Genomic DNA, 24195 nt, shown 5'->3' on the forward strand with positions numbered 1-24195 from the left:
TGTCTCCCTTTGTTCCTTCTTGTCCTGCTCTCAGGAACTTTCAAGAATAGGCTGCCCCCCCACTTTCTTTTCTGTCTCAGCCCAGCTGAAATATGGTTGCATGTCAAGGATTACCTGTGGTATCTTTTTATCTGATTGCAGAGCCTAAAGAATTGCTCTGAGGAACTTTCCCAATTTCCAGAGGAGGTAGATTTTCCCCTTGATTATTCCAACGCAGACACCCTGAGCAAAACCCTTGGAGGGGGCTCCTTTGTAAAAAGCTGGTCTAGAGATTCCTGGTTTTTTAAGAGTGAATCTCTGTGGAATTTTTTTTAAAAAACTGCTCTACATCCTGTTAAAAGGAAAATCCAGGCATAGTTCCAAGCCGGGAATAAAATGGAGGCTGCTTAAGAAAGGGGGTTCTGATGAGCAGAACCAGCCTGTGGTTCCAGGGCAGCTGACCGACTGGTTGAATGGGTGGATGGAGCTTTATAGGTTTCTGTGATGCTGCTGGGGTTCTGCAATGTAGTGAGCTCTGTGTCTTTTGCTATTCTAATGGTGGTGGGTTAATCCTATTATGTCCTGTTCTTAGATGTGCCAAAGGTGTTTTATCAGAAGGCAAGTGGACTTTTTTATTTGTTTTCTTTTGAAGATGTTTTCCTTCTCCACCAAGAAGCCTCTTCAGCTCTGACAGGAGAGTGGGGAATGGAATCCTGGTCACAGAGAGAGAAGAATATGCAGCAGGGCTTAGAAAATCGGGTGTAAAAAAGAGGGCTTGATTGTCCGTATAGGGCAGAAGATATTTTTGAAAAGAAATATTTGGGGGAAAAAACCCAAAAAGGAAAGATAGAATATTCCAACAAAGCACAAGGCTGATTGGACACCATGTTAACGTTTTTAGAATGGCTGTACTGCCATTTTAATGCATATTTAATAAGCTAAGGTTTTTGCTAGTGGCCATTTCATCTATTGGCTCTGTTTCCACCCACAAGGACCTTGACTTCCATAATTTGTTGGATCCAGTTGAGAACTGGGAGAATCATCAGGGAAGTCAGACAGATCCTCTGTAATGTTATGATTTTCAAAAGCTACAAACCCACTGGCACAACCAATGGCTGCTTTAGGGGTTGTAAAGTTACAAGGGAAACCTACCTTAGTTGCCCAGTTTGAAACCTTCTAATTTAAATTTATAATGAGGAGGGAAATGAAGCTGAAGGAGACAGATTGGTTATAGAGGGGCAAAATGCCAAAGAGACAGATTACAGCTAGATTAACAATTGTGGAGCATTAGAAAGCCCCTCTATGTGTGGAGACCTCATCACTGAAGAATTGAGAAAAGGGTTTTGTGTTATTTAAGTTTATTATTAAACTTGTTCACTACACAGCTGGCAGTTAGAGCCCATTCGGAGTGCCTTGCTTTGTCCTAACAATCGTAGCAGCACTGAAGCTACCCAATATTTTCCTTGCCAAAAGCTATTGATTGTTCTTACATTACACAAACAAATATTAAAATTAAAATATTCCTCCGTTCATTTTTTTTGTCACATCGCCACCACCAAGGAAATACAATAGATATGTTAGCATGCTGCTATCACCCAGCAGCCATCAAAGGGAAAAAGCAGGCACCTCCAAGAAAACCAGATCACAGCAGGACTTGCTAACAAACGTGGAGATCCTGTCATCAAAGCTGCTTAGTACTGAGTGACTGAGGGAAACAGAGACGTTTGAACCATTAACACGTTTATTGACAACCACAATAACAGCTTAGAACAACTCTCCCTCCTATGGTATAAATAGCTGTCAGATGGTTAAGCAATCTGATGGCTGCAATTCTCCCGCTGGGCAGCACTCATGTCGGAACCAATAGGAATGGTTCCTTCTTTGATTGACGCCCCGGGATCGCGGTTCAGCAGGTTGAAATTCTGACTGATACTTTTCCCACACTGTGGATATTCAGTACATTACAATACAATACAATACCAGAGTTGGAAGGGACCTTGGAGGTCTTCTAGTCCAACTCCCCTGCCTAGGCAGGCCACCCTATACCATTTCACACAAACGGCTACCCAACATCTTTTTAAAGACTTCCAGTGTTGGGGCATTCACAACCTCTGGAGGCAAGCTGTTTCACTGATTAATTGTTCTAACTCTCAAGAAATTTCTCCTCAGTTCTAAGTTGCTTCTCTCCTTGATTAGTTTCCACCCATTGCTTCTTGTTCTACCCTCAGGTGCCTTGGAAAATAGTTTGACTCCCTCTGTGGCAACCCCTGAGATATTGGAACACTGCTATCATGTCTCCCCTAGTCCTTCTTTCTATTAAACTAGACATACCCAGTTCCTGCAACCGTTCTTCATGTTTTAGTCTCTCTTCGGGGGAGTGCCTTATCTGTAGCAGCCCCAGCCCTCTGGAACGATCTACCCCCTGAAATCCGGACCCTCCCCACTCTCTCGGCCTTCTGAAAGTCTGTTAAGATCTGGCTGTTCCGGCAGGCCTGGGGCTGCTGATCTTGATTGACCTTCAGCCCCACTAAGATCGAGTTCATGTTGTGTCTGTTTTTAATTTGCTCATATTTTTAATTTTTATTATCTTCTTTTTTAAACTGTTTTTATGTAAGCCGCCCGGAGTCCCCCGGGATTGGGGGGCATACAAATCTATTAAAATTGAAAATTGAAATTCCAGTCCTCTAATCATCTTCGTTGTTCTTCTCTGCACTCTTTCTAGAGTCTCCACATCTTTTCTACATTGTGGCAACCAAAACTAAATGCAGTACTCAAAGTGTGGCCTTACCAAGGCATTATAAAGTGGTATTAACACTTCACATTATCTTGATTCTATCCCACTGTTTATGCAGCCTAGAACTGTGTTGACTTTTTTGGCAGCTGCTGCACACTGCTGGCTCATATTTAAATGCTTGTCCACTAGGATTCCAAGATCCCTTTCACAGTTACTACTATTGAGCAAGATACCACCTATACTGTACCTGTGCATTTTGTTTTTGTTGCCTAAATGTAGAACCCTACTCTTTTCACCATTGAATTTCATTTTATTAGATAGTGCCCAATGTTCAAGTTTGTCAAGATCCTTCTGTATCTTAAGCCTGTCTTCTGGAGTGTTGGCTATTCCTGCCAGCTTGGTGTCATCTGCAAACTTGATGAGTTCCCCATTTATTCCCTCATCCAAATCATTGATGAAGATGTTGAAGAGTACTGGGCCTAAAACAGAGCCTTGGGGTACTCCATTGCATACTTCCCTCCATGTAGATGCAATTCCATTGAGGACATGTTGAGTGTGGTTGGTCAGCCAGTTACAAATCCATCAGGTGGTGCTGTCTAACCCACATTCTTCTACTTTATCTAGTAGTAGGTTATGGTCTACCTTATCAAATGGCTTACTGAAGTCCAAGTAAACTATATCGATGGCATTCCTTTGGTCCACTAATTTTGTCACAATAATTTTATTCATATGGTTTCACTCCTGCGTGAGTCCTCTGGTGTTTCACCAGGTCAGAATAGTAAGTGAAACTTTTCCCACAACCTGGACACTAGTATGGCTTTACTCCTGTAAAAGTCCTCTGGTGTATAAGTAGATCAAAATTCTAACTGAAAAGTTTTCCACAATCTGGACATTTATATTGTTTCTCTCATGTAAGTCCTCTGGTGTTTCACCAGTTTGGACTTCTCACTGAATTTTTCCCCACAAAGAAGGACATTCAAAGTGTTTTTCTCCTGTGTGAATCCTCTGGTGTTTCACCAGCCTGAAATTTTGATTGAAGCCTTTCCCACAGATAGGACATTTATAGGGTTTCTCTCCTGTGTGAGTCCTCTGATGAATCACCAGGGAATAATTCCGACTGAAACGTTTATCACAATCAGGACATTCAAAGGGTTTCTCTCCTGTGTGAGTCCTCTGGTGTCTCACAAGGCTGGAACTCAGACTAAAATCTTTCCCACAATCAGGACATTCAAGAGGTTTTTCTCTTGTGTGAGTCTTCTGGTGTTCCACCAGATTGGACTTCTGACTAAAACCTTTCCCACAATCAGAGCATTCAAAGGGTTTCTCTCCTGTGTGAGTCCTCTGGTGGCTAACCAAATTGGAATTCTTACTGAAACATTTCCCACAGATAGGACATTCAAAGGGTTTCTCTCCTGTGTGAGTCCTTTGATGAATCTCTAGGCTTGATTTATAAATGAAACCTTTCCCACAATCAGGACATTCAAACTGTTTTTCTCCTTGCTGAGTCCTCTGGTGTTGAACCAAAGTGGAATTGCAACGGAAACGTTTGCCACAATCAGAACATTCAAAGGGTTTCTCTCCTGTGTGAGTCCTCTGATGAATCACCAGGCTTGAATTATGACTGAAACCTATCCCACAGTCAGGACATTCAAACGGTTTTTCCCCTGTGTGAGTCCTCTGGTGTTGAACCAAGGTGAAATTTCGACTGAAACGTTTGCCACAATCAGAACATTCAAAGGGTTTCTCTCCTGTGTGAGTCCTCCGATGAATCACTAGGCTTGAATTATGACTGAAACCTATCCCACAATCAGGACATTCAAATGGTTTTTCTCCTGTGTGAGTCCTCTGGTGTTGAACCAAGGAGAAATTTCGACTGAAACGTTTGCCACAATCAGAACATTCAAAGGGTTTCTCTCCTGTGTGAGTCCTCTGATGAATCACCAGGCTTGAATTATGACTGAAACCTATCCCACAATCAGAACATTCAAACGGTTTCTCTCCGGTGTGAGTCCTCTGATGAGTCACCAGGCTTGAATTATGACTGAAACTTTTCCCACAATCAGGACATTCAAACGGTTTCTCTCCTGTGTGAGTCCTCTGGTGTATTTCCAGCTGGGAATTTGTAATGAAACTTTTTCCACAATCAGCACAGTTATATGATTTCTTTCCTGTGTGCATCGTGTAATATACGTACCATGAGGTTGGAATTCTGACTGAATGTTTTTCAACAGTCAACACATTCAAAGGGTTTTCCCCTCACGTGAGTCCTCTGATGTATCACCAAGTTGACATGCTTGGAAAAGCGTTTACTGCATTGCAAGTAGTTATAGAACTTCTCTCCTCTGTGGCTCATTCAATGAAGGGAGCTGATCTAACTAAATCTTTTCCCCCATTCAGGTAATTTGTATGGCTTTCCTCCAGAGTGGATCCTCTTATGCATAATATGTGATTTGCTATGTGTGCTTTTTCCACAACAGGCACCTCTATGGAGCCTTTCTACCACTGAAATTCTTGAAGAGGTCAAAAATACATGTGATCTCTTGTTGCATGGAGCTTTGATTCAAACTACTGTTTTCTTCCACACAGGACAAGGCCTGCATTACCATCTAGATACTTGCATTAGTGTCTACCTTTTGTGGCTATCCAATTGTCTTTTTCCTCCTCACTCATTTCTAGATCTTTGCCTCTTTTTCTAAATGGAAGAAATAATCTCCTTTCACCTTTTCATGTAATCTATTGCTGAATTCTGCATAATTTACTTTTTCCAGTTTGAAATCTCTTCTGGATTTTCTCCCTGGTTGTTGCTAGTTATTCTCAGTTGTCCAGAGCGCTCATATTGGTATCCTCTTCATCTGTAAGATTTAAATAAAAGTGTAAGTTTAAAAATTTTTCTTTATACAATGGTTGCAGAAGATGTGAAAAAGTATACATTACAAGTAAAAAGCAAACTTGCCATAATGCTGAAATAACTTCTAACGTTAATTATGATTCTTTTGAAACATTGCAGAGTACTGAGATCCAAGTTCAAATATGCAATCATGAAATAGACCTGTTGACAAATTCTTCAAACTTCAATTATTGGGTAGAATCTCTGTAATTCAGATAAATGTTTTAATAAACATGCTATTTCTCTTTCACTTGGAACTCTGCCATTCAACTTGCAGAATGAGTATGTAAAGCATTGTATGATTCAGTGGGCAAAGAACTTTGGATGTAATATAATGCTTGAACAATGGAAGGATATAAAAGAATTACAGATGGAAGGGACCTTGGAGGTCTTCTAGTCCAACCCCCTCTCAGGCAGGGAACTCTATACCAAATATGTACATATTTGGAAAATCCATGTGTTTTCTGTCCCCAAACCCAAAATACTTACAGTCAAACCTTCTGTGCTAATTTTAATGATGTTGGAGCTTTAATTGATAAAATGATGCCTAAAGACTTTGCAAGATTTGAAGCATCAGTTTTGGCCATGGAAGTTCTGAGATGCAAATAACGACAGAAAATACTGTCCACAACTACCCTGATGACATTCCTATTGAAGCAGTCCTCACTTACTGACTGCATTTGGGACTGGCATCTGTGTCACTAAGCAGCCTCATCAGAAAGCATGATGTCGCCTGATAGTGCCACAATTAAAGGCGATAATCATAATAAATTAGTGATACAAATAAAGATTTGGAAAATTGGAAAAATATTCAGTTATCACTCATGGAATGTGTAGCAACAATTAAAATGAATATTTTACCAAGAATCCTATTCCTGTTGCAAGCCGCACCTATTAATCCAGGTAAAAAATTCTTTCAAGAATTAAATAAAATAACCACTAGGTTCATTTGGCAGGGACGAAAACCGAGGATCAAACTAAAGTCAATGCAAGACAGCAAGGAGAGAGGAGGCTTAGCATTACCAAATTGGGATTTATACGCGTCAGCAGTAACAATAACATTGGTGAAGGACTGGATAGAGCTAAATAATAAAAGAATTTTGACCTTTTGCAAGCAGGCTGGCATATATTCCTATGGGATGATAAAAATAAAATGCACAAATACTTTCAAAATCATTTAATCAGAAGAGCGTTATTGCAAAAATGGCTCAAAATCAAAAAAATCTACTATGTGAAAATCCCAAATTGGATATCACTGACAGAAAGGATGACTCACCCAAATTTTACAGATTTGAACAAAATCCTAAGATACAGAGACTTATTTGATAGACAGGGAAATTTAAAAACAATTGAAGAATTGGCAGATCAGAACATGAAAGTTGACTGGCTAACTTACCTCCAAATCAAATCTAAATACAATAAAGATACTAAATTATATGACATCGAAACAGAACCACACGAATTGGATAAAATTATTCAAAGATCAGATAGAAAGATGATAGGGAGAATATATAAATTCCTCCTGAAGTATAAAATGGAAGAGGAAATTGTGAAAGAACAAATGATAAAATGGGCGCAGAACTTTGGCTATAATATTGAATTAGACAAATGGGAAAAATTTGGGGGGAACAAACTTAAAAATGACACTATCAGTTGCATACAAAGAAAACCAGTACAAAATGTTTTACAGATGGCACCTAGCACCAACAAGGTTAGCTAAAATCTTAACAAATACCTCCCCAAAATGTTGGAAATGCGAATCAATACACGGAACATATTAGCATTTATGGTGGATCTGTGAGGAGGCTAAAAATTTTTGGAAAAAGATCAAAAATTGGCTGGAAGCAATAACAGGGGTTAAAATAGAATGGAAACCTGAAGTTTTTTTTATTAGGAATTATGTCTGCGAAATACAAAAAAGAAATCCAGTATTTAATACTACATATAATTATGGCGGCAAGGATTGCCTTGGCCCAGAAATGGAAAAACAAATTAATTCCAAGGGAAGATGAAATAATAAGAAAGATTATGGACTGTGCCGAAATGGACAAACTAACTAAAGAAATCCAGGGAAAAGAAGAATCAGAATTCTACCAGATATGGGATAAATGGTATAGGTGGATGGAGGAAAGAAACAAAAATCAATGAAGGAATATAACAAAACTAAAAAATAATAGTTATGAGTAAAATAAGAGGGCTAAGAATGGTGAAATCCAAATGAAATATAATAGAGGAGAAATAATATAAAGTGAGTGGTATCGATTGATGATTGCTATTATAAAAAACAGGAAGTTCCTGTTCATATTGTATTATATAAATGTGGTGTACGTCTAATTTTTGTGTGTGTATTTTACATGTTTGTTAATAAAAATCTTAAAAAAAGAAAAAACAGAAAGCATGATGTCGCCTGATAGTGCCAACTTATCTTTTCCTCTGCAGTTGTGAATTGTTAAAGGCAATTTCACCTGACTATGGCTGGCAACTTCCTGCTGGCATCACTACTGATTTTGCTTGACAGAATCTAGCTGGGAAGGTCACAAATGGGGATCCCGAGTGTGGGATGCTGAAACCATCATAAATGTGCATCGGTTGGCAGAACCCAAATTGTCGGAACTCTTTTTCTTGCACCTTCATAACCACTGGAACTGCTGGCTTGTTCAGGTCACTGAACAAGTGCTACAATCAGCACTAATTTGTGGAATAGATGTATATGTGCCATACCGTTCCCTTGTAACTTTGAAAGGATCAGGGAACAAAGGGTAAGAAAGGACTACCTATTCAGCTGAACTTCCGAAAGGTTCTCAAAGCTTTCATAACTACAGGAACTACTGGCTTAAGCACACTGGAATCTGATTAATACATGGATGGCACGTCAATAGGAAATGTGCTTCTTGGTTAGACATGGGGGAAAAAAGCCAAAATCCAAGAAGAGATTTCTGGTGATTTTCCGATATTATTGCCAAACAAACCAGCAGATCCATGACATAATAACAGTGTTGGAAGGAATCTTGGAGCTCTGCTAGATCTAGACCAATCTCCTGCTCTGTCAGGAGAGTCCATACCATTCTGGATAAATGGCTGTCCAGTTTCTCCTTAAAGGTTCCCGAGGAACCTGACAACTCTGTCCTGCAAAAGATAGGGGAGATAATTAGAGGGTCAGCTATACTGGATTTAATACTTATGAACAGGAAGGTTCGTTTGAAGAGATGACACAAAGAGCAACAAACGTGACCCGGGGCTTGATGTGAAAACACATGAAAGAACAGTTGTAGGAATTGGGTAGGTCCATTCTTGGTGAAAAGAAGTACTAGAAGTGACATGTTCCAATATTTGAGGTGCTGCCACAAAGAAGAGAAGATTAACTTCTCCAAAGCCCCAAAAGGCAAGACAAGAAGCAATGGATGGAAACCAACGAAGGACAGAAGCATCCTAGAAACAAAAAGAAATCTCCTGACAGCGACCAGTGTAACGGAAGCCCTTCCCAAGTTGTGGGTGCTCCTCCTTGGAGGCTTGGAAGGAGATACTGGAGAGCCATTTGTCTGAAATGATCTAAGTTCTCGTGCTTGAGTAGGGGGTTGGACTGCATGATCGCCAAGGTCACATCCAACTGCCTTTGTCTTTCTTCCAGTTGCTTCTCTGCTTCTACGCCGCGGAGGAAATCAAGCAGCCTTTCTTGCTCCCAGCCTCTCCCACAACCTGCCCTCAACTCACCCACCAGCTGCTGCTGCTGCTTCGACTCTTGCAGGAGCCCAGAAACCACTCGGCTTTTCTTCCTCCAGTAGATGCTGCACTTCTCCCTTCCTTTCTAGCAATGCAGCCCTTGATGGTTTTAACTATTTAAAGTTCAACCCCAATGTTGCTCATCTGACTGCCATCTCCCGATAGGAGGGGGTAAAACAGACTCGTCCAGTCTCTGCCTACTAAGGCGTTTGCAAGACGTTTGCACTGATTACATGAGGAAAACTTTTGGAGGGCGCTCCTTTGTAAAAAGCTGGTCTAAGATTCCTGATCTTTTTTAGCGTGAATCTCGGTGGAGATTTAAAAAGAACACCTTGCTCTACATCCTGTTAGAAGGAAAATCCAGGCCTAGTTCCAAACCGGGAATAAAATGGAGGCTGCTTAAAAAGGGGGGTCCCTTTATTGATGAGCAGAACCAGCCTCTGGTTCCAGGGCAGCTGGAATGGGCTGATGGATCTTTATAGGTTTCTGTGATGCTGCTGGGGTTGTGCAACGTAGTGAGCTCTGTGTCTTTTGCTATTCTAATGCTGGTGGGTTAATCCTATTATGTCCTAAAAGGTCATGTCCTGTTCTTAGATGTGCCAAAGGTGCTTTTTCAGAAGGCAAGTGGACTTTCTTATTTGTTTTCTTTTGAAGATGTTTTCCTTCTCCACCAAGAAGCTTCTTCAGCTCTAACAGGATAGTGGGGAATGTAATCCTGGTCACAGAGAGAACAATATGCAGCAGGGCTTAGAAAATGGGGTGTAAAAAAAGAGGGCTTGATTGTCTGTATAGGGCAGATTTTTGTAAAAGAAATATTTGTAAACCCCAAAAGGAAAAATAGAATATTCCGCCAAAGCACAAGGCTGATTGGACACCATGTTAATATTTTTAGAGCGGTATCCTGCACTGCCATTTTAATGCAGATTTAATAACGTATGATTTTTGATAGTGGCCATTTCATCTGTGTTGCCTGTGTTTCCACCCACGAAGACCTTGACTTTCATAATGTCTGTTGGATCCAGTTCAGAACTGGGAGAATCATCAGGGAAATCAGACAGACTCTCTGTAATGTTATGATTTTCAAAAGCTACAAACCCACTGGCACATCCAATGGCTGCTTTAGGGGTTGTAAAGTTACAAGGGAAACCTACCCTAGTTGCCCAGTTTGAAACCTCCTAATTTTGATCTCCCAGACTGGCAATGGTGGAGAAGAACATCCCTGAATCTGACAAGAATGCCAATCAAAAGAGATCCAGTTTAGCCATTCTAATTTTTTAATACTTCATAAAGAAATGTCATTTTTTTGTAGAGTTTAGGACTGAGGTAAATAGCAATGCAACAAATTAAGAGGGAGAAGCCTAATTACATCACACATCAGAGGCACAGAGTGGCTGGATGGATGTACCATTGAAACTGAAAATTTAAATTTATTACGGGAAGGGAAATGCAGCTGAAGAAGACAGATTGGTTATAGAGTTGCCAAATGCCAAAGAGACCAATTACAGGTAGATTAACAATTGTGGAGTATTAGAAAGCCACTGTATGTGTGGAGACCTCCCCACAGAAGAATTGAGAAAAGGGTTTTGTGTTACAATTTTTTAAAGTTTATTATTAAACTCGTTCACTGCACATCTGGCAGTTAGAGGCCATTCTGAGTGCCTTGCTTTGTCCTAACAATCGTAGCAGCACTGAAGCTACCCAATTTTTTCCTTCCCAAAGGTATTGATGTTCTTTTATTACACAATCGTTAAAAATAAAAGATTTTCCTCCATTCAATTTTTTTCTCACATTGTCACCACCAAGGGGAAACAATAGATATGTTAGCATGCTGCTATCACCCAACAGCCATCAAAGGGAAAAAGCAGGCACTTCCAAGAAAACAAGATAATAGCAGGAGTTGCTAATAAACATGGAGATCCTGTCATCAAAGCTGCTTAGTACTGAGCGACTGAGGGAAACAGAGGCATTTGAATCATTAACGCGTTTATTGACAACCACAATAACAGCTTAGAACAATTCTCCTTCCATCTGACATTTATACCATAGCTGTCATGATGGCTGTAATTCTCCCGCCGGCCGGCAAGCGTGTCGGAACCAATAGGAAATTTTAAGTATTGACGGAGGGACAACGCACAGCCAGGGTTTCAAACAAGAAGAACTCTTTATTCGGTTGAAGGCGATTCAAGGGACGGAAAACTCCCGCCAAGGTATTTATATTCTTGTTTAACCAATCACTGGCCGGGGACGCGACAGCAACTGCTGACGTCAGTCCCTCGGCCAATCAACAATAACAGTGCGTCAGCAACACCCTCTGGAGCTCTCAGCCAATCAGAGAGCTCAGAGGATGTTACTGACAGTCAGAACAATTAACCAATATTTAACACCCCTTTCCCCCAGTTCTGCGCATGCCCGAAACGGAGCATGCGTAGTCCTTAAGATATGCTGGGCGGCGCCGGACCCGCCCAGATCTTCTCATTGCAGGAGAAGTCGTCGGCGGAGGAGGACCTCCTCGTGGTAGCTCCTCCCCGAAGGGAGTGTAGCTCCGAGGCACGCCCTTTCGGGAAGGCCCAGAAGGCGGGCTCAACTGCAACGGTAGGTGTAGCCGTGGGGGCGCGTCACTTGTCGTGGGGGGAATTCTCTGTGCGTCCTCGGATTGAGTTGTTGGATTGGCGTCCCCTTGGGCGGCGCTTGGGTAAGCAGGGCCTGGTGTGGCGAAGGCCCTCGGTTGCGGACTGCCGGATTGAGGACGCTGTTGTTGAAACAGGAGGGGGCCTGGTGTGGCAAAGGCCCCTGGATGTGGTCTCTCGGATTGAGGGGGTTGTGCTTGGTGCAGGTTGAGGCCTGGAGTGGCGAAGGCTTCACATTGCAACCCCGGGGCTGCGGTGTTGTCGCTCAGGGGTTCGCGGCCACCAGCCTGCGACGGGAGACGCCTCCTCAATTGATCCAGGTGGCGTCTCCATTGGGTTCCATCAGCCAATTGGACCCTGAAAGAACATGGGCCAGTCAGGGCAACGATAGCACCCGGCACCCATTTTGGTTCCCCCGTAAACGACCGAGCCCACACTGGATCTCCTAGCTTAAAGGACCGGGGAGGGAGGACCCCCAGATTGCTCGGCTGATCCCCTGAATAGAGCGGGTGAAGCCTATCCAGGGGAGTCCGCAGGCGCCTGCCCATCAAGAGCTCCGCGGGGCTTTTGTTGGTAGTTGGGCAGGGGGTGGAATGTTGGCTTAGCAGGTAAGCCGCCACCCTCGCCTGCCAGTCGCCCCGGTCCATGCGGCTCAGTGCCTCCTTAGCTGAGCGGACCGCCCGTTCCGCCCGGCCATTGCTGGCCGGGTGGTACGGGGCTATGGGCGCATGCCGGATCCCCTGCTCGGCCAAGAACTCCTGGAAGGTGGTGGACGTGAACTGTGGCCCATTGTCCGAGACCACCACGTCCGGCAACCCGTGGGTTGCGAACATCCTCCGCAGGGCCCTGACCGTACTCTCGGCTGTGGTGGAGCCCATGAGGACTAGCTCCACCCATCGAGAGTAGGCGTCCACCACTACCAGGAAGTTTTGGCCGTGGAAGGGACCGGCGAAATCGATGTGGAGGCGAGACCATGGGCCTCTCGGAGCCTCCCACTCACGAGCAGGCCCGGCTGGGGGGTTGGGCCTGGATAATTGACAGGTCGTGCAGCGGCCCACATGGGCCGCTATTTCTGTGTCCAGCAAGGGCCACCAGACATAGCTACGGGCCAATGCCTTCATTCGTGCTATGCCCGGGTGGTCCTTGTGGAGCAGATCCAGAACCAGTGGCCGGAGTGCGGTGGGGATCAGCACCCGATCCCCCCAGATGAGACAACCCCCGTGGAGGGAGATCTCAGCCTGGCGATTTTTAAAGGGCTGGAAGCCCTCTGCCACTTTGTCTGCTGGCCATCCCCTTAGAACCCAGGAAGAGACCTGGGACAAGATCGGATCGGCCTTCGTGTGGGCCGCCACGTCCGCGGCAGAGAGTGGGAACCCGGAGGCGGCAATGGAGAGGACTGAGAGAGAGGGCACGGGGGCGGTGTCCGTCTCCGGGAGTGGGCAACGGCTGAGGGCATCTGCATGCCCTAGCTGTTTGCCTGGACGGTACAGCAACGTATAAGAATACGCTGCGAGGAACTCCGTCCAGCGAGTCATGCGGGGGGATAAAATGGAGGGGGTCGGCTTGTCCCCCGCCAAAAGCCCAAGGAGTGGCTTATGGTCGGTGACAAGGGTAAAGTGCCGACCGTAGAGGTAATCGTGGAACCTCTTAATCCCGGACACTGCAGCCAGAGCCTCCTTGTCGATCTGGCTGTAATTGCGCTCCGCCGAGGAGAGTGTCCGAGAATAAAAGGCCACAGGGGCTTCTGAGCCATTAGGGAGGATATGGCTCAGGACAGCCCCTACTCCAAATGGGGAGGCGTCACACGCCAACGTCAGAGGCAACCCATCATGATATTGAATGAGGACTGCCGATGACGTCAGCGTCTCTTTGACAGCCGCGAACGCATGCGCTTCGCGGCTTCCCCAGTGCCAGGCCGCGGATCGGTCGAGCAACCGATGCAGCGGCTCGGCTAGTGACGCCTTGTGAGGAATAAAGGGGGCGTAAAAATTGAGCAGCCCTAGGAACGCCTGTAGCTCCGCCCTGGAGGTGGGAGCAGGGGCGTTCCTAATGGCGGCAATCTTAGAGGGTGTAGGGTGAATGCCTTGGGCATCTATTAAGAAGCCCAAGAATTCTACCCTAGGGACAGCAAATGAGCATTTGCTGCTTTTTAATTTTAATCCCGCGCCCCTGAAACGACAGAGGACCTTCCTTAATACTTCGATGAGTTCTGAGCGGCTTGTAGCAGCGATCAGAACGTCATCGAAATATGGCACTACCCCCGGAAGTCCATGGAGCAGGCGCTCCATGAGACTTTGGAAGATCCCCGGGGCCACGGATACGCCGAATTGTAGGCGGCGACAACGAAAAGCCCCACGATGAGTGACGATGGTCTGGGCAGCCGCCGCATCGTCATCCACCGGGAGCTGTTGATAGGCTTGCGCCATATCCAGTTTAGCAAATATGCAACCCTGCCCCAGGGAATGGAGCAGGTGTTGCACAACAGGGACTGGATAGGGGTTTGCCTGAAGGGCCAAGTTGATCGTCGACTTGTAGTCGGCGCAGATTCTCACCGAGCCATCCGGCTTGACCGGAAGAACTATGGGAGTCTCCCATGGAGCATGATCGACTGGCTCGATGACACCCTGCGCCAATAATTTGTCAAGTTCGGCGTCAACCTTGGCCCTTAAGGCAAAAGGCACCCTGCGGCTTTCAGCCTAATAGGAGCAATCTGAGGATCTAAGCTAAGGGAGATGGGGGTTCCCTTATAACACCCCAGCTGTCCATCAAACACATCAGAGAACTCCTGCAGGACGTCCTCAATTGTCGCAGTTTTCACTTGGTGGACCCCCCCAATGGACAGTCCCAGTGTCTTAAACCAATCAAGGCCAAGAAGAGCCGGCAAATTGTGTTTTACAATTATGATTGGCAGCTCTCCCTTGAAATTGCCATATCTAACAGGGATAGGAAAGGATCCCAGAACAGGGATCAACTTCCCTTGGTAGTCCCTTAAGAGTACCCGGGATGGGGCTAACTTATTTTGGGAAACTGTAGGGCAGAGGTTTGAGAACATGTCCCAAGATAATAATGATCGGGAGGAGCCGGAGTCCACCTCCATCTGGCAAGGCTGACCTGCCAGGTGGACATTGGCCTTGATCTTGCGGTTGCCTGAGGAGGCCTGGTTGATGGAAGTCTCCACTTCCTGCGGCTCGGAAACAGTGTGGCAGTCATCTCCTCTGCGAGCTGGTCTCTGCTGGCGGCGCTGTTGCTGTTGCTGCTTGGTCCTCTCAGAAGATTGGAAGAAGGCAGGGGCCGGCAAGGAGGCTCGGCACACTTGGGCGATGTGCCCCTGCCTCTGACAGCGGTGGCAGATTGCATTTTTGAATTGGCACGTTTGGCGGTCGTGGCGGCCTCCGCAGCTAAGGCAAGGCACCCTGGCGTTTTGCGGTGCGGCTGTGGACTTGGCAGGTGGCTTCCGCCGTGGTTGTGCGCGGACTTGATCGATGTTGTCTGGCTCCCGGTCCTCACAAGGGATTATATCATCATAGTCAATGTCATGCACTTGTGAGGCCGGTGCCGGGTTAGTTGACAGCTGTAGCCGTTCCAAATCGGCGGTCGATTGCTCCGAGAGCTCAGCTGCTCTGGCGATCTCGACTGCTTGGAGCAGCGTAATGTCATGGTGGCGGAACATGCGGCTTCTTAAGTGTACATCCCGCACACCGCACACAAACTGCTCGACTAGGTTTTCTTCTAGGTTCGAAAAATCGCACTGGGCCGCCACAGTGCGCAGGGCTTCCAAAAATTGACTGATCGTCTCCCCCGGCTTCTGTACCCGCCTCCTGAATGCGAAACTGCGGGCAATTTTGGATGGCGTTGGGGCATAGTGCCCCTTTAATTTGGCCATCAAGTTGTCCCAGCCCAATTTGTATGCGGGTCTGGGAGCAGCCATGGCTCTGGCTGAGGCAAACATTGAGGGTTCGCAGCATGATAAGAAAAAGCTGCACTTCTCCTCATCCGTTTGAGCCTGATTTTTAGTTGCGATTAAATATGTTTCAAAGCGCTCCATGAATCCTTCCCAGGATTCGCCGGCGGAGCCGAAAGGAGCGAAAGGCGGCAATGAATTCATACTGGCTAAACTGACTTGTGAGGAGCGGATGGACTGAAGTCGTGACAGGAAAAATTTTCCTCAGCGTTCGGTGCTGGCGCGGACAGCGACTTACAGCAGCTAGCTGGAATAAACTCTCTGTCTTTAAACCTAGGCTTGCGTGGAATCGCCGGATCCCACCTTCGTCGCCAGTTTTAAGTATTGACGGAGGGACAACGCACAGCCAGGGTTTCAAACAAGAAGAACTCTTTATTCGGTTGAAGGCGATTCAAGGGACGGAAAACTCCCGCCAAGGTATTTATATTCTTGTTTAACCAATCACTGGCCGGGGACGCGACAGCAACTGCTGACGTCAGTCCCTCGGCCAATCAACAATAACAGTGCGTCAGCAACACCCTCTGGAGCTCTCAGCCAATCAGAGAGCTCAGAGGATGTTACTGACAGTCAGAACAATTAACCAATATTTAACAGGAAAGGTTCCTTCTTTGACGCCCCACGGTTGTAACCATAAGGACTTAACAAAACCCACAATCCCTTTTCTCCTCAATATTCCTACAGTTCTTCTCCATCAGGTTCACCTGCAAGGCAGAATAGCCTTTTCATTTGAAATTTCAGACTGCTATTTTCATTGGGCCTTGGGCGTCTTCCCTACACACCCCTCACCCATCAAAACACTTACCTTTTGGAGACCTCTGGGAGGCAGCTGTCATTTTCATTAAACCCACAATCCCTTAATGCAATTTGCACAGTGTTAAGGTAGTGAAATAGAACAGTTTTTCCCTCCCCTGTATGACAATGACTCAGAAGCAGCCGTCATTTTGGCCCAGAGGCAGATGAGACAAAATGGCAGTTGCTTCCACAAGTCCATCACATGGCCAAGTGTTTAGTCCTGGACACACTGAAAATAACGGTTGCTTCCAGGACATGGCCATGTGGCCTTGGGATATGTATCCTGGCCTTCTTCACCAACTTGATGTTCGGAGACCTTCAAAGGTATGGAGGAGGCTGTGAGGCCTGGTGGGGTGGAGTCAGGCCTAAGGACTGTGGGGACGCAGCAGGAGAGGAAAAAAGCCTTTGGAGACCCTTTGGGTGGGGAAAAGGCTTGTGGAGACCCGGTGGGGGAGGTGAAGGCCTTTGGGGACCCTGTGGAGGAGGGAAAGACTGTGAGGACTCTGGGGAAGAGGGAAATGCCTATGGGGACCCTGTGGGAGGGCAAACTTTGGAGGGATCCTGTGGAGAGGGAAAGGCTTGACAACCAAAAAATCAAAAAACAAAAACCAGACAGTACACCTTTATCAAATTAATATCTTTCATTTTGTCTCTCCAATCACAGGTCTACATCTGAGATATCTTTCAGTAAAATGAATCAGGGATAACTTAAATAGTCAATTTCTCACTATACTTCCAATGAGAGATCAAAAATGAAATTTAAGCCTTCTCTAAACTCATCAACTTTTGCCTAATGTGGATTAACTTGACTTTCTCTCCTGTGTGTAAACCTACACTACTGATAGCTCATTTGTATGGTTTCTCTCCTGTATGCATCCTCTGGTGTCTCACCAGGTTAATACGGTGACATTTCACCTAATCCAGACATTCAATGGGCTTCTCTGCTGTATAAGTTCTGTAGTGTAACACCAGAGTGGAAAGCAGAACCTTTTCCCACAATCTGGATACTCAGGTGCTTACACTCCTGTATACGTTCTCTGGTATATAAATATATCAGAATTCCGACTAAAACTTTTTCCACAATCTGGACATTCATATCATTTCTCTTGTGTGAGTCCTCTGGTGTACCACCAAGTTGGACCTATGGGAGAAACCTTTCCCACAATCAAGACATTCAAAGGGTTTCTCTCCAGTATGAGTCCTCTGATGTTTAACAAAATTGGAATTCTCACTGAATTTCTTTCCACAATCAAGACATTCAAAAGGTTTCTCTCCTGTGTGAGTCCTCTTATGTATCACCAGGCTGGAATTCTGACAAAAACGTTTCCCACAATCTAGACATTCAAAGGGTTTCTCCCCTGTGTGAGTCCTCTGGTGTTTCACCAGGCTGGAATTCTGACAAAAACGTTTCCCACAATCTGGACATTCAAAACGTTTATCTCCTGTGTGAGTCCGTTGGTGTTCCAACAGGTGGGAATTTTGATTGAAACATTTCCCACAAACTGGACATTCAAAGGGTTTCTCTCCTGTGTGAGTCCTCTGGTGTATCACCAGGCTGCAGAACCAACTGAAACTTTTCCCACAATCAGGACATTCAAAGGGTTTCTCCCCTGTGTGAGTCCTCTGGTGTTTCACCAAATTGGAATTCAAACTGAAACATTTGCCACAATCAGGACATTCAAAGGGTTTCTCCCCTGTGTGAGTCCTCTGGTGTTCCAACAGGTGGGAATTCTGATTGAAACATTTTCCACAAACAGGACATTCAAAGGGTTTTTCTTCTGTGTGAGTCCTCTGGTGTATTACCAGGCTGGAGTACCAACTGAAACTTTTCCCACAATCAGGACATTGAAAGGGTTTTTCTCCTGTGTGACTCCTCTGATGGTTCACCAGATCATAATTCTGACTGAAACCTTTCCCACAATCTGGACATTCAAAAGGTTTCTCTCCTGTGTGGGTCCTCTGGTGTTTAACCAAATTGGAATTCCAACTGAAGCATTTGCCACAGTCAGAACATTCAAAGGGTTTCTCTCCTGTGTGAGTCCTCTGATGAATCACCAGGCTTGAATTCTGACTGAAACATTTGCCACAATCAGGACATTCAAAAGGTTTCTCTCCTGTGTGAGTCCTCTGGTGTTTCACCAGTTGGGAATTTGTAATGAAACTTTTCCCACAATCAGGACAGTTAGCCGATTTCTTTCCTGTGTCCATTCTCTATTCTACCACCAGGTCCAAATTTTGACTGAAAGTTTCCCAACAATCAGCACTTTCAAAGGGTCTTCTCCTTGTGTGAGTCCTCTGATGTATCACCAAGTTACTATGCTTGCAAAAGCAATTACTGCATTGGGAGTAGTTATAGGGCTTCTCTGCTGTCTGAGTCCTTTCATGAACCACAAGGGAGCTGATCTAACAAAATCTTTTCCCACATTTGGATAATTGTTATTTCTTTCTTCAAATGTGGATCCTGTTGTGCATAATTTTTGATTTGATATGTGTGTTTTTCCCACAACAAGCACGTCTATAGAGCTGTTTTGTTCCTCATAGGGGGAGGCCTGTATTAATGTCTAGAGACCTGCATTACTGTCTACCAATTGTCTTTTTCCTCCCCTCTGACTTTTAGATATTTCCTTCTTGTTCTAAATGGAAAACATAATCTCCTTTGACCTTTTCATGTAATCTATTGTTGAATTCGTCATAATCTACTTTTTCCACTTCGAAATCTCTTCTGGATTTCCTCCCCTTTGTCTCTCATCAGTTGGGGAAAGAGAAGAATTGTGTGCTTTTCTGAAGGCTCAATTTACTTTCAGTTTCAAAGTTGCTGGTTATTCTCAGTTGTCCCAGAGCGCTCATATTTGTATCCTCTTCATCTGTAAGATTTAAATAAAAGTGTAAGTTTAAATTATTTCTTTATAAAATGGTTGCAGATGTTGTGAAAAAAGTATACATTACATGTAAAAAAGCAAACATGCCATAATGCTGAAATAGCCTCTAATGTTAATTATGATTCATTTGACACATTGCAGATTACTCATAGCCAAATTCAAATATACAATCATGAAATACACTTATTGACAAATACTTCATACTGCTATTATTGGGTAGAATCTGTGTAATTCAGAGAGATGATTTACCAAAGATGCTATTTCTCTTTCACATTATAAATATTATATGTGAAACTCAATTTAAACTACGGCAGATGGACATCTGTATATGGCAAGGATATAAAACCAAAAATTAAACATAAATTATTACAAGATTCAAAGGAAAGAGATTTGAGTTGACCAGATTTGAAATTCTATGTTTATGCTTGTTGTTTTCTGGCAAAAAGAGTGAGTGACTCTCCAAGATAAGAGCTTCCTTAAGCTTGACAGGCATGAATAAAGATTTTAATGGCAAAGCTCTTTATGGTATGATAAAGTTAAAGCAATGTTGATTTTAATCACCACTTTGTTAGACATGCCTTCCTGTTTGGGAAGGGCACCTTGAATGTTGGAAATTTAAATAAGAGCTTTTATCATTTATGGCGGATGTGTAACAAAGAAATATTGGAGTAGGATTCATATCATACAGGATTCATAGAGGAGATTCTTAAGGAGAATATATAAATATAAAACCAGAAAGTTTTATTTTAGTGGATAAAGAACTTGAAAAAAAAATAAACTTTTCTCTGTTCCTCTTTTCCTCCCATTTTTCCATTATTATTTTTTCTTTGCACTTTTGTGTTTTACGTTTTGATGCATTAATAAAATATTTGGGTAAAAACAAATTCTTAGCATAGTAAATGGTTATTATAAAATATATGTGCTTGGGATGGATTATACAATTGTAGATAGATGCATACAGAGAGAAGTACAAATACAGACGCCTACAAACATGTTTATATATGGAAAATTCATGGGTTTTCAGCCTGAAAGTTGTCCCAAAACCCAAAATGGTTACAGTTAACACCTTCTGTGCTAATTTTAGTGATGTGGGGGCTTTAATTGATAAAAGGATGCCTAAAGACTCTGCATGATTTGAAGCATCAGTTTTGCCATGGAAGTCCTCAGTTCAACGTAAGGGAAGAAAATACTGTCCAAAACCACTCTGGTGACATTCCTACTGAATCAGTCCTCACTTACTGACTGTATTTGGGAAAGGCATCTGTGTCATTAAGCAGCCTGATCAGGAAGCATGATATCATAGGACAGTGCCAACTTACATCTGTTCCTCTGCACTTGTTAAACGAATTACTGTGGGTTTTTAAAGGCAATTTCACCTGACTATGGCTTGCAACTTTCTGCTGGCATCCCCACTGATTTTGCTTGACATAATCTAGCTGGGAAGGTCACAACTGGGGATCCCGAGTGTGGGATGCTGAAACCATCATAAATGTGCACCGGTTGGCAGAACCCAAATTGTTGGAACTGCTTTTCTTGCAGCTTCATAAACACAGGAACTGCTGACATAGAGGTGACATGTTCCAATACTTGAGGTGCTGCCACAAAGAGAAGTGAACTTCTTCTCCAAAGCACTAGAAGGCAAGACAAAAAGTAATGGATGGAAACCAATGAAGGACAGAAGCATCCTAGAAATAATAAGAAATCTCCTGACAGCGACCAGTGGAACGGAAGCCCTTCCCAAGTTGTGGGTGCTCCTCCCTGGAGGCTTGGAAGGAGATACTGGAGAGCCATTTGTCTGAAATGGTCTCAGTTCTCGTGCTTGAGCAGGGGGTTGGACTGCATGATCGCTAAGGTCACATCCAACTGCCTTTGTCTTTCTTCCAGTTGCTTCTCTGCTTCTACGCTGCGGAGGAAATCAAGCAGCCTTTCTTGCTCCCAGCCTCTCCCGCAACCTGCCCTCAACTCACCCACCAGCTGCTGCTGCTTCGACTCTTGCAGGAGCCCAGAAATCACTCGGCTTCTCTTCCTCCCGCCACGGATCCTGTAGGTCCTGCACTTCTCTCCCTTCCTTTCTAGCAATGAAGCACTTGGTGGTTTTAACTCCTTAAAGCTCAATCCCAATGTTGCCCATCTGACCGCCATCTCCCGGTAGGAGGAGGTAAAACAGGCTCGTCTTATTAAGGCGTTTGCAAGACGTTTGCACTGATTACATGCCATCAAGTCATTTTCCATTCCCACCAACCGACCTTTGCAACCGATGCAAGTGAAATAGTGAAAGGTGACACTTCTTAACTTGTGAAGATTATCTACAGGCTGAGCCCTAAACGTTCATGAAGTTCTTAGGGCATAAGAGTCGAAAGGGACCAATTCTCCAAGCAGGGACCCCAATGCTATTCCGCACAAATGGCTCTCCAGTCTCCTCTTCAAAAGCTCCTCCAATGGAGCAGCCGAGACTTCTGGAGACAAAGCATTTCCACTGATCAATTGTTCTCACTAACAGGAAGTTTCTCCTTAATTCCAGGTTGGATCCCTTTCTGATGTGTCTCCCTCTGTTCCTTCTTGTCCTGCTCTCAGGAGCTTTGAGGAATAGGTGCCCCCCCTCGCCTTTTCTGTGTCAGCCCGGCTCAGTTGGGTTATATGTCAAGGTAGTATCTCTTGGAAGAAATAATCTTCAGTTCCAAGTGGTGAAAATATCACTGGATTCATGGAAGTTGCTTGGAAATATGGTTTAATAGTGGACAGGATCACATGACTTGAAGATGTTGGGTGAAGGGAAAAAAAGGGAAGAGATGCTGAGAGTACCTGAGATTTTGAATGTGAGCTTGTATTCTGATTGGTTGTCAAACTATGCAGGGGCAACTTGGTAGGCTGTCCTGAGTCCCAAGCTTGGTTGAGTCTTGCTGGGAAATGTAATCTTTCCAGGCAGGTTCCATATGGAGAGCTCTATTGCTAGATGGGTAGAGGGATAATCCTACCTTTGTTGAATCTTGGGTGAGGGCATTTGCCTATGAATATATCTAGCTTTCTCTTTATCTCTTAAGTGTGGACATCTGCTGTGGGTTCTTGAGGATGGTGAGGACTTTTAATAGTGAGTCTGTTGTTTCCTGCCTAAAAACATGTTTCTCCATTTCTCATGCAGGGAAATATAATCTGCTTTTTAATTATTTCCTAGTGTAGGAAGTTATCATCCAGCCCTCTCCCAGAAAAATGAAATATCCTAGGAAATATTGAAAAGGCAGAATATTTCTCTGGTTGTGAAAAGGAACAAACATGTTTTAAAAGACAGAATAGCTCCTTGTAGCTTCCTGCCCATCCCCACTTTGTCAATGGGCCATTAAGAAGGCCAAACTAATCCACTTTACATAATAAAGAGTTCTCCCCTTCAGCTCCAAGGAGATGGGATTAAGGCATGATAATATTGGCCTTTTACCCAACTCACCACATGGCATCTGAGAACTCAACCTGTTATATATGCAAATGTTCCCTGTTACCAGCTCTCTGATTGGCTGGTCATTTGACAGTTGCTTTGGGCTCGAGTATAAATACCCTGACAGTTGCAGGGACGTTTTTGAATCGCTGTCATCTCGCAATAAACATCTTACTCTCTGATTCCATGGCTCCTGCGTCTTTCTCACAAACATATACAACACTGGCAACGAAGGTGGGATTCGAACCGCAAATTGACAACACAAAAAGGTAAATGGATAACACACAAATAAATGGTTATTATGCAAATAACTGGGGGGAAGGAGTGTTATATATGCAAATGTTAGAGGAGTGTTGAGTATGCAAATAACGGGGGAAGGAGTGTTATATATGCAAATGTTCCCTGTTACCAGCTCTCTGATTGGCTGGTCATTTGACAGTTGCTTTGGGCTCGAGTATAAATACCCTGACAGTTGCAGGGACGTTTTTGAATCGCTGTCATCTCGCAATAAACATCTTACTCTCTGATTCCATGGCTCCTGCGTCTTTCTCACAAACATATACAACACAACCAAACCTGGATTCAAAACACAGCCTAGAGAGTTGCCACTGCATGGCCCCATGGGAGTCTGACAACCAATCAGAATACAAGGTCAAGATCAAAGGCCAGAGAGGGCATAAAACCAGGGACTCAGCATCTCAGTCCTTAACTTCTGTTTTCTCCACCATTCTCCACCATGTGATCACCTTTTCTGTTCAGGACTCAAGCCATGTGGTTCTGTCCACCAATAAACCATCTTTCCAAGCAGCCTCCATGTCTCCAGTGTCTTTTTCCCCACTTGGAGCCGAACCCAGAAGGACATTTCTTTCATCACTAGAATATTTCATTTTTCTTGGAGAGGAGTGGGTGGTAACGTCCTACATATGTTTTTAATCTTCATTCTTGCAGAGCCTAAAGAATTGCTCTGAACAACCTTCCCAATTTCCAGAGGAGGTAGATTTCCACCTTGATTATTCCGAGGCAGACACATTGGGCAAAACCCTTGGAGGGCGCTACTTTGTAAAAAGCTGATCTAGAGATTCCTGATCTTTTTTAGGGTAAATCTTGGTGGAGATTTAAAAAAAACCCTGCTCTATCCAATTACAGGTAGAGTAACAATTGTAGCGTATTAGAAACCCAGGGTTTTGAG

The 24195-nt window shown here is 44.2% G+C and overlaps 1 protein-coding gene across 1 annotated transcript; it reads right to left on the bottom strand.

Moving 5' to 3' along the window:
• Positions 1-1698: 1698 nt before the first annotated feature.
• LOC106552575 (uncharacterized) lies at positions 1699-21467 on the bottom strand. Its single transcript, XM_087711602.1, has 3 exons — positions 20899-21467; positions 17818-19564; positions 1699-4892 (listed from the first exon to the last, which is right to left on the bottom strand). The coding sequence occupies exons 2-3, from the start codon at positions 18906-18908 to the stop codon at positions 3659-3661; spliced, it is 2325 nt and encodes a 774-aa protein (XP_087567728.1). The 5' UTR covers positions 18909-19564; positions 20899-21467; the 3' UTR covers positions 1699-3658.
• Between the last annotated feature and the right edge of the window lie 2728 nt (positions 21468-24195).

This window comes from Thamnophis sirtalis, unplaced genomic scaffold (assembly GCF_051295495.1).
Source record: "Thamnophis sirtalis isolate CommonGarterSnake01/CBP01778 unplaced genomic scaffold, rThaSir2_p1.2 scaffold_3, whole genome shotgun sequence".
NCBI lineage: Eukaryota > Metazoa > Chordata > Lepidosauria > Squamata > Natricidae > Thamnophis > Thamnophis sirtalis.